The sequence below is a fragment of the Rhinolophus sinicus genome, chromosome 16 (assembly GCF_057876585.1).
Source record: "Rhinolophus sinicus isolate RSI-liver-muscle chromosome 16, RSI-T2T, whole genome shotgun sequence".
NCBI classification, from domain to species: domain Eukaryota; kingdom Metazoa; phylum Chordata; class Mammalia; order Chiroptera; family Rhinolophidae; genus Rhinolophus; species Rhinolophus sinicus.
In genome coordinates this window covers 120,765,514-120,780,943 of record NC_142516.1, presented here as the reverse complement: position 1 = coordinate 120,780,943, position 15,430 = coordinate 120,765,514, and the positions used below count along the sequence as shown (strand labels likewise).

The window sequence follows — 15,430 nt, the reverse complement described above, 5'->3', positions numbered from 1 at the left end:
GTTTTACAAATACAGGAGATGAGGTTTGTTCGCGTTTACTCAGAGACTAAGGCAAGAACCCAAACCCAGGTCTTCAGACACTTAGGCCAAGACACTTTCTACCCAACCCACTATCTACAGAGGCCATAAAGCCAAGTGGTAAAGAGTGTTGTGTCTGGATTCACACTAAGATGAAAATCTTGGTCCTACCACTTACTGTTGTGAGCTTGCACAAGCTTCTTAGCCTCTGTGCCTTAATTTCTTCATCTGTAAAATGGGGATACTAAGAATAAGTACACCATGATTGCAATGAGGATTACTTGAATAAATGTATCTTAAAATATAAAACAATGCTTTATATTATAAGAATATAAACACATCATAAAATAGTAAAACAGATTGAACATTAAATCACTCCATAAGTGTAACAGCATCATTACCATGTAGGGTGGTTATCTGTGAGCCTGTCTAATACTGGAACCACAAAGCAACAGGATCGCTGTAACGTGACAGTAAATACTAGGCTCATAGGCTGCCTTGTTATGTCATACTGAGAAGGATGTGTTTTTAAAAATGCAATATAAAAATATGTTTAAAATGTAATATACCAGACTCTGTAACTGGAGAAATAAACTGCCATGTTGTGAACCACTTATGTAGGGTCCACAGGGCAGAGAACTGGGGGCAGCCTCTAAGACCTAAGGGAGGCCCACAGCTGACAGCCACCAAAACTCAGGGCGCTCAGTGGAATTCTGCCAACAACCTGAATGAGCCTGGAAGCAGATTCTTCCCTATCCAAACAACCATCCAGATGACAACGCTGCCCAACCGACACTTTAATTGCAGCCTCGTAAGACCCTGGGCAGAGGGTCCCTGGGTTACTATTTATATATGAGAGATGCCCAGACCCCTGGCCCACAGAAACTGTGAGATTTCATACACACACAAACACACACACACACACACACACACACACACACATTTTTTAATGTAACATACCAACCATAGAGAATGTTTTATAAATAAAGAAGGAAAAAGAAAATAAGTACTGGTCATCTTTCCATTCTAATCCAATTATTTTTCTAGGCATTCTCTCCTACTCTTTCTTTATATATATGATTTACCATATAGTAAATCAGAGTATTTGTACAATTTTGTAACCTAAATATTTTCACTTACATTATCCACATTCTCTCATGTTACAATATACACATATATTCTTCACATTTATTATTTTTAATGGATATATTTTCTATCAAGAGACAGAGCAAATTATTTAATCAGTCTATGATTGCTGAATATTCCTATGGCTTCTAAAATTCTATTATAAATAAAACGCTACTATAAAAATAGGCATGCATATTTCTTTTTAAAAACCATATTTTGGATTAGTCCCTAAGGGGAGGCAATATGTTATGTCTCTCTAAGCCAATTTAAATAACACTAGAAATATTTAAAGCACCAGTTTTACCACATTCTTTTCAGTATTGAATATTTTACTTTTTAAAAACTAAGTGAGAAATGGTACCTTGAGGTTTTAACTTCCATTTCTTTAATTCCCAAAGCAAGTTTAAATGTTTCTGTATCAATGTATTTGTTTCAACTCCTTCCTCTTTTAAAAATTATCTTAAATTGAGTTGTCTAACCCTGCTGAGACTCAGTTTCTTCACCTGGAAAGAGCAGATAATACCACGGACTGCACACTATTGCTGTGAAAATCAGATACAATCTTTGAAGTGACAATACTGGGGAAGCCTGGCACATGGCAGTTGCTCAAGTTTTAGTTAAATGAATAAATCAAAGAGTAAGGGGTCAGTTACATAGAACCACACAGCGGCCAACACTATTAATCTAATAGTCACGTAGAATCCAGGCACTAAACAGGTGGTGGGAAGAAAGTACAGTTTTCTAGACAACACCAAAAGTTGGAGCATGTTGACTGAAAAAGGAGGAAGATGTCACTACCGTGATGCCTTTTCCATAAACACCTCCCCACCTTGAAAACAGATATTTGCAAAGAGGCATTACAGTGCAGCACAGCCTCAACAAGCCTAGACATGAAAGTAATTCTTTGTACACCCCTCTACCTTCCTCTCAGTGATTTCCTCCCCAACACCAAGGATGCCCTAGGAGACTTTTACCTCCACATCTGATGATAACAATTTCGTTGGCCTTGGAAAAACCCCATTTCAGGCTCTTCTACTGACTGTTTATATGTACATAAAATCAATCATCCTTTTCTTATTTGAAGGAAGAACCAATTATCTATATGATCAAAAGGGGAGCTACTATGGAAAGCACTTGATAAATTATAAAATTGCTACATTACTTAAAGGAATCATCTGATTGGGAGGTATGACTACCACAAAATAGTTTGATTTAGAACTTGTAAATCACACAAAATTAAATCAGCTCTATAATAAAGGACCTACACAGGATATGAACTTGGTCCTGGATTATAGTTTCTGATGAAAAATCCTGCAGCTCTTGCTCACAGACAGAACTATTTGCAGCCAGAATGCAAACAATTATTGTCCTCTGTAACTCTCAGTATCTATTCTGATAATATCAATAACAGTGGTGTAAAAAAAAAACCCCAGAAGATAATAATCATGAATGAAATGTGCTATTCCTCTTCCTCCCAAGTGACCAGGAGTCAAGCCTCTGATGCCAAGGACGGCTGTTCAAAGGAGGAAACACCTCAGAAGGTGCGTCCAATTGCATCACTTCATCAGCTGAGGCTTCAGAGTGGTTTATAATTTACTTGGTAAAAACAGATAGTCAAACATTGGTCAAGACCCCTGAAAGGCATCCAGAAAGCTGTCCTTGCTCATTGCACTGAGCTGGAAAAGTGATGCAGAAGCACCATAATCTCTTATGAAACAGAGAAGAACCTGCCCTCTGGACCTCAGTGTGCATGTTGTTTAGAAACAGTGAGTCCGACCATAGATATAAGGACAAGAAATGGTTCCCAATAAGAACCAAATAAGTGCTCACTTAAAAACTAAAATCAAAATGATATGTCAGCAGGACTCTTAGGAGCTACTTTCAGCATAGAAGAAAATGTATGTTCTCGAAAGTCAGATTATGAAATTACGAAATGAAAAATGTAAAGCATAGCAATCTATATTTTTTTAATGACTCTGATTATGGTGAACACTCTTCATACTAAAGTTAGACTATCCTTTCAATAACAGTACAAAGAAAGTCAAATTTTTTGACGCCTAAAAAGCAAACTGCTCAGGATAATCTCCAGAGGTTTAAGAGGCTCAAAGAGTCAGGCCCAGGTATCGTCACTGTGACCTGAGACGTGGCAAATTTCCTGTGCAAGTAAGATGGAGCTGCCTCTGGGCCAGTGAATTTTTCAGATGCAGGACGAGATTCCTTCTAACCATTCAAATGCTGAATGTTAAAGTGTTTGCAACCAGGGGCATCAAATTGTCGATTTCACAGGCTGTCATGGCTGGAAGAAACCATTAGTCCAATCCTTTCATTTTACGGCAGGTAGGAGAACCCCAGAGAAGGGAATGGATGTGCTCAAAGTTTCACAATGACTGAGCTGACCCAGGGACTCCAGGACAGAAGATGGAAATGAGGCCTGCCTGTGACACTCAGCTCTCTCCTGCCCCACTGTTAGGCTCTCACTACAGCCTGTGGTTCTGATTAAGCAGAGAATGGCCTAAGTCACCGAAGGCAAATGTGTCTCCTGGAAAAAAATCGTTCAGCACTTTGTCCCTTCCAGACCCCACACTTCCTATTCAGACAGCCGCTTTCCTAGCACTCAGCTCCCTGTCTCCAGGGCTTTCCCCAAAAGTGCAAGTGCAGCACTGACAGCCTCTCTATGTTCCCAGGGCACAAATCTTCCTCTTGCTCTTTGGTTTCTACTAGAGCCAGAAGCGGAGGACCGTGGTCACAGATTCCTCCTTGGCCTTTGTCATCACAAGGACCACAAGCAGTCAGTGAAGCTGGTTTTGCTTGAAATGCAGAATTTCTGCTAATCAGCTTATGGCTGGTTTGGCCACATGAATGACTCTCCTATGTTACATACTTGGTGTTCGTAATTTCCTTTCCGGTGAGTATGTCAGTCTGTGTGTGTGTGTGTGTGTGTGTGTGTGTGTGTGTGTGTGTCGCGGTGCACGTGACTGTGGTGTGAATGGGGGTGATTTATGTGTGGGCACATTGCCATGGTTACTGCTGTTTAAAAATGAGGATTGGGACTCCAACATCCTCCCTCCTAATGGCCATTCAGCCACTCGGACTCAGTTTATGAACCTCATCTCCATGTCAGATCAGTGGGCTGTTGCTTTAACTGAAGGATTGCTCTATCTCCAAATGGCCTCGAACATGGATCAAACTACTATTATAAAGGAGAAAGAACAAATATCCCTGTGCACTTCTATCTCAGATGTTATAAACCACTGGAGAGTGCCTGACTGCTAACCAAGAGACAAAATCACTTCAGGATGCCACCAAAAACACGAGAAAGGCTGTTAAATGCTTAAAGAGTCACTACGATATGATGTCCTTCCCAACATACCCCACCGATGTAAACGGCATCATGGTAAAAACACAGTGTTAAAATCAAAAGACTATCTTACTCCAAGTTGGCATTAAAACATTTAACTGCATTTTTTAAATTCCATGCATAAGGAAATGGTTTACCTTCCAGCATTTTTTGCAGACTGTTCCTCATGACATGGATGTTCTCTATCCCGATAAACTGAAACTTGATGTTGGAATAGTTGTCTTCATTCTCGTAGCCTTTCCCTGCAGCGCGATTTGCCATGGCATTAAGCTGCCATGGACAGCAAAACAGAAGTCACCAGTTATATTCAGCACATGAAACAACCAAAACATTTCATGGATGTCCACAAAAGCATTCACAGTGAATGTTTTAAGTCACTGGTGCATTGTGCTGAACTCTGTAGTTTCAAACCCACGTGCTGAGTTTGTTTTCAACATAAACTTGTTGGTGTGGGGGACGTTTTCCGAGCTGGGAAGAAGCATTCTATGGGTAAACCCTTCTGGAGATGCCTCTCGCAGTTCCCAGTCACTGCCGAAGCGAATATGGAATTCTGTCACAGAGTCAGGTCGCCCTGATTTAATACCAGACATTACAACGTGCAGGTTGACAGAAGAATATCAGCAGACACAGCCATCAACATAAAGGTCTGTAAGTCAAATGATGATTTCTTGCAGTATTATACTGCAATTAAGGCAACCATCCAATAGGAATGGTTGCATCATTCCAATTTGCCTGCAAGAATCCTGCAGACATCCAATTAAACCTTGAGCAGGAACCACTGAGTATAATGAAGCCAGGGCATGCAGATGCTAAATCTCAGAGGCACATCTGCCAGCCACCTTATTTAAATCTAGAGACCAATTCCAAGGGCTTTTTGATCATTTTGATTACCATAATTTTGTACACGAGAAGTGGGGGTATCCTTGTGCAAACAGGGTTTAATAATAAAGGACTTTGAAGAAATACATTTTTTGGCCCTAGTCCTGTGTAACTAAAATCAAGAAGGGGACAAGTCCTGCCTTAGCTGGGAAATACAGATTTCTAGAATGGAGGCATTATTGCTAATACACAATTCTTGCTGTTTGGCTAAGTGGGTAATCATGTCCTAGAAAACTGTATTCGCTGGCCATTCTCTTCCTCTGCCACAAAGGGCAGAGGGTTCTCCCAGGCAGAGAACAACATAAAGGACTCACTGCCAGAGAAAAATGTCAGTTTTTAGGATCACAATGCAGTACTGGGTGGCATTAATAAATACTTTTTGAAAAGCTAATTTTAAGAAGCTAAATTAAGTTAGAAACATACATTCTTTGACCCAGATCTCCAACTTGTGAGACTCTAACACAGTGAAAAGTACCAGCACCTAAAGATAGATGTCCAAAAATGTGGTCTATTGCAACTTTTTTTCTATAAAAGTACAAAACTGAAAACCTATGAATATTTCAATAGGGCTATGACTAGATAAATTACGATATATTCATGCCCTGGACTACTAATAGTACCAAGAAAAAGAAAAAGAGAGAGAAAGAGCGAAAGAGCGAGAGTGAAAGAGACTGGAAATTGGCCCATGAAATGTTCAATGAAAAGATTAAGCCACAGAATAATAGTCATATAATTGTTCCATTTTTTTCTGTAAAAACAAACCAACCTACAGATATATGTTTATGTTTATGCATGTTTGATTAAATAGAATAAAAATGGAAGACTATAGGAAATCGGCAGTAGTTACAGCAGAAAGACAGAGGTGGCAAGTGGCAGGGGGACACTATCAATACTCCTTTAGATACTCCTGTATTCCTTGTTACAAAGAAGATATATGAGGTTTGTGATTTAAACAACAGAAATAAAACATATTAGAAGTGAAAAAGAAAACATCAGAGGGCAGCCATTGCCGTAAAGAGCTCAGGCTGGCACATAGGTCATCACATTTTCACAGTAGTCCTGCTCCATGATTTAGTACATGTGACATCAGCTGAGGCACATTAGCCCCTCAGGACACTGTTTCCAGTTTACAAAAGAGTGTCCCCTTTCTCCTAAGCATCTTATGAGAATCAAGGGTTTGGCCTTAATCAAGAAAAAATATTAAAATAATGTTATTTTTAAGATAACTTATGCTCATGCTTTAATTTTTTTAAATATTTTAAGGGGAAATTTTTTCTACAATTACTTTTAGACATTATTACTAAGAAACTATTATAAAATATCACTGATTTGTATAACTATTTTCCAAAGCCGTTGGCTTATTGTTTACAACAAGTTTTTTACTAGGATACTTGCAAGTAAACTTCGGCTACATGGCCCTTGGGTTTATTCTCTATCTTACATAATTCAAGTTAAGCATACTCACCACATACTACAGAGATACTCTTTTGAAACAGTTCAATGAATAAAACCAAAAATACTATTATTATTATTATTATTATTATTATTTTAATCTATAATTAGGCCTCTGCTCACGTTTTTTAAATAGTTGACTATCTATGACTTGGGAAAATGTATTGGTAGTGTTTAAAAGCAAAGAAGCAACACACAAGATGGCCTCTTGAAAGGCAACGGTACTTCTCATCATGAACAGAAGGTGGCACTATTTAACCTACCATCCAAAGGGTACTTTCTAAAAGTTTCCACACATTTCACAGGACCTTTCATAGTAAGGCAAAAGCTGAACCGTCAAAGCAGGAAATACAGTTATATAATTAATAAAAATGCAAGAAGTGATAGTGTCCCTTACATAAACGAAACACTACTAGGAAGTCTAATTTGGTCCCGTCCCTTTGGCTGAGAACTCCATTTAACAACTAAAGGAAAAGCTATCATTTCCGCTCCTAAAAAGTCTCAAACAGATAAAACAACAGCGGTAACTGCATTTCAGTTTCCATTTATGCTTAAGGAACACAACAGACAAATGAAAAGTGGGACTGGAAAGACTGTCCTGTTTTCTAACCCAACATCACTCTGCTATTTGATAATCTCATCATCTTTGGGTGCAGAAAAGCTCGTAAATGAAACAAAAAGAACCCACCATTTCTCAATAAACACTTCATGAACATCTACTGTGTGCCAGACACTGAAAAAAATAAAATGATGGCTAAACTGTTCCTCCCACCATAAGCTTACACTTGAACATGTAAAGGAAAGCACATAGCACCAAACAGTAACGGACAACACCCACCAGGACTGGGCAGGAACTGAATGACTGGTAAAAGGCAGTGACAGTGGCAGCAGTTCAAATTGGGAACAGCCCCACGTGGCCTAGGGGATCAGGGGCAACGTGTCATGAAAGAAGGAGCACTTGAGATGGACTATAATACTCCAGAAAGAGAGAGAGAAAAGGAAGGGTATTCCAGATAAAACAGAAGAGAAGAAGTGAGGGACAAAAATCAAAGGAGCAGGTGGATATTGGAGAGCCAACCAGTGCAAACAGAGTGGAAGGTTCACGTATGGTGACAGTAGCAAGAGAAGAAGCTAGAAAATATTTAGGGTCCTCTACTAACAGGCCAATTAAGCTTAGACTTCATCTGTGGCAGTAGAAAGCAACTGAAAGATTCTGAGCAGGTAAAATTGAAAAATTGGGGATTCAGTGCCCATGACACAGAAGGTCCACTGGAATGGGATAGAAGACATAAGCTCCACAGGGAGCTTGGCTGTCTTGTTTATAACCATATCCCCACGCCTCGACCTGGCACCGGACAGGCACTCAATGAAGAATTATTGACTGGCTGACTGACGCAACAAATGACTGAATAATGGAATGAAGTTGAGAGGGTTGACAGGCCAAGAAAGTTAAGAAATAGAATCAGATTCTTCCCCTAACCCTAAACCAATCAATAAACACATGAAAACCATGAAATCAATAATAATCTTGATATCAAGTTAAAGGTCAGCCTGCTCACTATCTTAGTCTTGGCTTCTAAAATTTCAGCAGAATACATTCTATACCTGAATAATGATGGGACCTGATCTGATGTGGTTGGGAAATGAGAATAGAAGTTGACCTTGGCAGCAGGAGAATTGGGCCACATCCTAGTACAGAGGGTCAAACGATGGTCCTTTGCTCTCTGTCTGTAACTGGTGAAATGAAGAACCTTAACATGTAAAATCAACATGAAAATATATGATTTTATTTCTTGCAACTACTGTCTACAACTATGCTATTCAAAACCCTCCTTTTCTACCCCCTAAGAACATATTAGGCAGAATTAAGAGCTTTCAGATTACACTCAGGAAATCATCATCCAGTTCAATTTAAAATTCCAACCCCATGTGTGATGCAAAATTGTCTCTTTCCCTCACTACAGGCTATTTGGACTGGTGAAGGGTCTGCTCTGGTACTTCTTCCTTTTCCCCCTTCCAGGCTCTATCTGACTCTATCTAGGAGGGAAAAGAGAAGAGGTAATATCTCTTTACAAAGCTGGACAAGACTGCAATTCTCGCTCCATCGGTTGTCGCTGCTTCTCTGGTTAACACTTACGGACCATCACTGTCCTCTCCAGCCTAAGTATCCACATGCTGAGTCTCCTAAGGCATGTCTGTGGGCTCTTGGGGGCAGGAGGTACACAGTTCACTGACATGAGGGCCACCTTGGCTTCAGCCTTATTCCAATCCCCTCAGCTTCCCTTCGCACATGTGACCCACAGTCCCTTGCTGCTGGGAGCCTCCATGGGACAAGCCCTCTCAGGAGGGATAACAGTAAAATGGCTCATGAACAGCATCCTTCCTCAGTGTCCACCTGACACATGGGAAATTCCTCCATCCTTGTCCTGCCAAAAAAAGGGAAAAACAGACTGTTCCACTGCTGTCTCTCTCCAATTCCCTTTCCCCGCTCACTACCAGTGGTGGCCATCAGCAAGTATGCTACATACATATCCCACTAGGAAATGAGGCCCAAGATTCTCCCCTTACAGGCACCCCAACCCTTACGACTGATTATCGCTAATCTCCCCTCACATGACTCCGTGAGTAGAAACCACCTAATTACTGATTCCTGTAATGAGAGAAGAAAAGAAAAACTTCCAATGTGACAGATTATCTCTACAACGGAAAAATCACTTACAAGGTGAAATGAGAAGCCATAACCGCAGAGCTGCCTTTGGAGAAGAAGCGAGGAGGAAAGGCTGAGTGTTAGCTGAGGCGGGCGCCTGCCTTACCTCCCCCCTTCTCTTTATGGCTCCCCAATACGTCCCTAGGAGCTGGCATCAGCACAGCGCACAGCCCTTCTTGCTTCTCTGGCCCTGGCCTGACTTTGGATGAGCTTGTAGTGGGTTCTTCAGCTCTGAGTCTCTATCTTCACTGAGTCTGTGCTCAGAGGGTGCAATCCTCCTGGGCCTGACAGTGGACACAAGGCTCCTCTGGAGATTTTTGTCAACAGACAGCACCCGTGGTCAAATAGGAGAAGGGGCTTTGGCGTCAGATAAGCCTGGATTTGAATCTGGGCTGTGGCCTGAACTAGGTGACCTTGAGTGAATCATTTAACCTTTCTAAATCTATTATATCCATAAGAATACCTTATCCGTAAGAAGAAAAGAATATCTCCTAATTCGCAAGATTATTATAAGAATTAAATGACAAATTGCCTGGCATTTTTACAAGCTCAGCAAAGTCCCAGAACAAATTAATAATAAAGTCATGAACACAACTGAGACAAAGTGAGTTATCTCTCATTTTACAACTCAACAGCTGTGGCATCAACACAATTTCGTATCTTTTTAATGCACCAAATCCTAGCAGTAATTTATGACCTCAAGGGTGTAGTGTTTTTGAGTGGATATTCAATACATGCTGAGGATCTCACTGCCTTTACCTCTCACGATTTTAATGTCAACAAGCAATTCAGAAGGCTTTCATCTGAACAGGCAGCATCTGGGGCAAGCCCTGCTCAAAGGACAACACTGATCCCAGCAGCCTCCTAACCCTTCCTCTTTTTAATTAAAACTGTGAGCAAACCTGACCAGTGCCCCATGTGCCACTGCCCACCATCTATAACAAACATGAACTCAGTTTCCTGGCTACCAAGGAAGCCTAACATACTCTGGAACAAAAATCAACAGACATGATCTTGAAAAGAATGAAAGCTCTAAGCAAACAGTTTAAAACTCATGTGGAGAGTGTGTGTGTGTTTGTGTACACGCACTGGCAAATATGAAAAGAGGGCACAACTTGCATGAGACACCAATTTTCTTTACTGGATCAGCATCAGACTTCTTATTTGCTGAGAGTAAACACACTTAGTGCTAAATATACCACTTCAAATCAAATCCTTTGGATTAATTTATTTTAAATCTGGAATATGCCCGGCTCAGCAGCTGCCACATTTCCCAGGAAGTTTACATAACATAATACACACTTGCATCCCTGGCCCTTAAGTCAGTAGGCGAATCTGTTTGTCTTTATTTAAATCTGGGAAAACACGATAGGGGAAGGACATCGCAATCCAGTAAAGGCCCTGTCTTTCCTTCCTTCCTTCCTTGTCTAGTCTTCAGTACGTACACATGTCTAAGAAGCAGGTATCCACCGTGTCATTTCTGACTGTTAGGAAATTCAGAAGCGCTCCAGCTGACTTAGACAAATGGTACGATGAAGATGAAGGAAAGCAGTCCAGGTTAGAAGGAAGGGGTTAAAGGATAATGAGCCAGAAAAAAAACAACACAAATCAAAAGAGCAAAGTAAAAGTCAGAGATTTTTCTGGCATCTTCAGGTGAGAACCTTCAAGCAGAGACTGCTTTTTCCCCAGTCAGAAATGCATATTGTGTATGTTGTGCTTTGAGAATTTATCTAAAACAAAGGAAATCCTTTACATATAACCTGCTAGCATGTGGTCCAGCTGCAATATCTGTTTTGTCATTGATCTCCACGACTGAGCTGCTGGTCTGGCTTCTGATAGTAACTCCAGCCTCACTGTGCCACCCACATCTATCCCATAGCTACACTTCCATCATGAGCGGAGGGAACTGTTTTGAGGTCAAGGGTATGAGTAAGGCACTGATCTTACACCAGGAAAACATCAAATTAAATGATCCAGACCATGAATCACAGCATGTAATGACATGAGGGAAGCAGTGAAACTTGCCAGGGTCTGAGTGCCTACACAACGGACAGTACCCAGTTCTCATTATTTTTCATATCCCCCAGGAGCACTGACTAGGTCTATTCTTAAAGTCACTGTTCTTTATGTCACTGTATACTTTTAAGTGACTTGGGCTGTTGGTCATATTTCCTCCATCCTGTTCTAATGGTTCTTATGTCCTTCCGTTCTTTTTAAAAATAGCTTCATTGACATATAATTCACATGACATACAATTCATCCATTTAGTGTACAATTCAGTGGTGTTGGTATGTTCACAGAGTTACACAACCATCATGACAATCTATTTTTAGAACATTTTAATCATCCCAAGAAGAATCACTCTACCCATTAGCTGTCACCCCCCATTTCCTCCTGTTCGCCTCGTCCTAAGCAACCTCTGATTTACCACCTTCTCTACAGATTTGTCTGCTTTGAACATTTCATATAAATGGAATCATATAGTGTCCTCTGTAACTGATTTCTTTCACTTAGCATAACATTTTCAAGGTTCATCCATGTTGAACCTATAGCCAAATAATATTGAATGGATATACCACATTTATTAATCCATTCTCAGTTGATGGACATTTGGTTGTTTCTACCTTGGGGCTATTATTAATAATGAATAAATATTAATGTACAAGTTTTTATGTGGACATATGTTTTTGTTTCTCTTGAGTTAGGAGTGGAATTGCTGAGTCATATGGTAACTGTGTTTAACATTTAAGGTTCTTGTGCTCTTTTAACCTTTTCATGATTAAAAAATTTTTCAAACTAAAGTTTATAAAGGTTTCTAAAAATCTTCCTCTCACCCCACAGGACAAACCATTGTTAACAGTTCAGTATACATACCCTCAAATTTTTTTCAATGTGAAGAACAATATATAATTTTTAGAATGTAATTATTACATAAATGGGATTATATTGTACATATTTTCTGTTTCTTACTCTTGCTGCTTAATAGTAAATCTTGTAAATACCCATATGGAAAGCTAGAGCTCTGTGTACCTCTCTCTCTCTCATCAGTCATAGGTCCAGGTATATTTTCATTATTGGCAAGAAAGTACAATGCCAAATATATTAATTAAAGGCCATTTTGCTCTGTCAACTCACTTTGTCCTACATATTTCATGAACTTGTAGGTGATTTTGTTTCCACATATTCACTGGCACATCCCTCTGAGGACTCCATTTGTTGACTGATTTACAAAAAAATGAGTAGAAGGAGTAAAACTGGAAATTATACTGAACCTAATATTAACTAGAGTTAAATGTAAAAGTGAGTGAGAGAGAGTGTGAGATGGACTTGGCTTACCCCTTGATGATTAGATCTATTATTTCCTATTGGTTGTTTTATTAAATTACAGCATTAACATATGAACACATGCATAATTGTAAAATAGTATTTTTAAACAAGGGACAAATAGAAAGTTCTCTACCTCCCCCAATCCATTGAATTTTAATAGATTGGTGTTTATCCTTTGAGATCTTTTTCTATTTTAATAAACTTTTTTATATTCTTATAGTTTGGTTTTTTGTACATAAACACAATAGCATACATATTATTTTGTGACTTTTTTTACTTAACATTGTATTTTGTAAATCTTTCCAAGTCATAGATAAAGATTACTTCAAGCTGAATTTGAAATAAAATAGCTGAACACCTCACAAAAATTGAACTGCAGGAGCTCCATAGTAAATTTCATATTGTCCGAGCAGATAAGGTCATTTTAGAAATGAACCAAAAACTAATTTGGTGTATTTAGGAGAACGATCTCCAAAATTAAACCTCATGCATTTGTTGTGTTCACTATGTATCCTGCACAATGTTTGCTGCAGGGTAAATATCCAAAGTACCTGACTGAGTCAGGAGCTTAGGACACTCAGGAAGCAGCCATGCAGGGCGGCCAAATACTGACTGTGCAAAAAGGAACAGCCCCTTTGCAGATGAAGCAACCTGAGCAGGTAGTCACTTAGCTTTGCTGTGGGTCTAGTCTCATGATTCAGAGCTGCAAAGTCACGCATCAGAATGGTGACACTTACCTTAGGCCGAGTGTCAACGACGTAAATGAAGTCACTTCCTGGATTGGCTTTTCTGATGGCCTGGAGCATTTGCTCATCCTCCAGGCACCGGGCGCTGAAGCCTGACAGGGGCTGGCTGCTCCGACAGATGGAGGCCTGAGGGGAGAGGTCATGCAACACAACAGTGTCAGGCAACTGTGCAACTGGACCCACCAGAGACCCGCTAGGCTACCTACACAACACTGGCTTGTAAAAGTATCATGCTAATGCCTTGTGGAAATCAAGGTTGCTTTCTTTTTAATTCAGGTCAAAGAAAACAATGCAAGGGCAGGCAGTGCAAAAAAGTTCTCTGTATAAGAGATTAGGATATGTAAGGATGTTTGAACAGGACCCAAATTATGAAATGTAAACCCATTTAAATCACCTACTTTCCTTTTCATGGGTAGTGTCTCATTTTCCGGCTGAAGGTAGAACTATAAAGTCAGTAACTATTCTCCTAAAATTCATAGGCATTAATGGCAAGACTATAGAAAAAAAAAAGCAACAAACAACAAACAAACAAAAACATATTTTTAAATATTTCCCATCATTTTTTACTAGTCCACTTAAAAACATCAGAAATACTGAAAACCAGTTGATTCCTAAATGTGGACCCTTTCACTGTGATGACAGCACAGGCTGCTTCTGGCTGTGGCACCAAACAGCAGGAACAAGTCTAGGTTGACTCAAGTGTGTTAGAAGCAAGTGGTTTCCCTGAAATCAATCTGCATTCTATTCTGCAATTTCCCTATCCAGCAATTCTAACATATACAACAGAATAAACATCTCCCCGAGTTCTGCATAGGCAAGTATAGATACAACTTCACAGCTACAGAACCTATATTTTCGTGGCAAAGTACTTTTTATGGATTTAGATTTTAACATTTAAATTAAACTCAAATCACCAAATACAATATAGGAAAGACTCTTTCTAAGAATCTATACTGAGACCACGAGACCACTGTGCAAGAGGATGGAGGCAGCAGTGGTCACTCAGGAAGAGAACCCTCTCGCTTTGGGCAAGCGAAGCAGCAGAAACTTTCACTGAAAATAGTCCCTGCGGAGCCTGCTCAGGGCCCCTGCACTGCAGGGCTCTATCCAGGAAAAGGCACCCTAGCTCTGAGTTCAAGCACAGCTTAACTGTCCTTGAAGCTCAACCCAGAACAACTTAGCTAGAGCCTGGAATTCTCCAGAAAAAGGTGAACTTTGGTACTCCTCATCAGAGAAGGCAGGTATGTTTCTCGCTAACTATACCATCCTTCGGCTGAGGACATGCTGGCAGGACTGAGAATCACAGAATAGCTAGACCCATCGCTGGGCAGCCATCTGAGAGTTCCGGTACCATTCTGTAACAGACAGGGGCAGTTAGTGAGGTGCTTCAAGGAATTCGGGGCCTGCAGCCTGGCTCAGAATTCAGGAAGGCCATGCATGGGAAAGTGGGAAGCAAAGCAAAGGGCCAGCAGAGATGTTCCAGGGTTAATTCTTGAGTTGTTTGCAGCAAAAGTCCAACTGCCATGTGGAGGAGAAAGGGACCCGAAGGTCCAAACATGGACAAGAGGACAGCCAGCTAGAGGGAGGTCCAGGAGAAAAAAGGCAAAGTGCTAGTAGGAACCAAAGTGGGTTGGGGAACAAAAGGCAGCTGCCTCCAATGGATCGAAAGCATGTTGCCACACATGGCTTTTCACAGTCCATCAAGCGGCCTGTGTCTTCTGGTCTTTAAAGGGGTCAGGGTCTGTCTGCCACCCTGCTCTGAGGGAATTCTGACTCCAGAGAAAAGAATTTTGAGCTGGCTTTATCTGACACTTT

General features: G+C 40.3%; 1 protein-coding gene across 1 annotated transcript in view; it reads right to left on the bottom strand.

The window, feature by feature from the left end:
* MTMR7 (myotubularin related protein 7) overlaps nucleotides 1-15,430 on the bottom strand; it is a 93,334-nt gene that overhangs the window by 23,260 nt on the left and 54,644 nt on the right. Inside the window, exons 6-7 of the mRNA XM_019737955.3 lie at nucleotides 13,607-13,741; nucleotides 4,642-4,774 (exon numbers count right to left, since the gene is read on the bottom strand). Of these exons, the coding sequence (XP_019593514.2) occupies nucleotides 4,642-4,774; nucleotides 13,607-13,741 (268 nt within the window). The remainder of the gene's footprint in view (nucleotides 1-4,641; nucleotides 4,775-13,606; nucleotides 13,742-15,430) is intronic.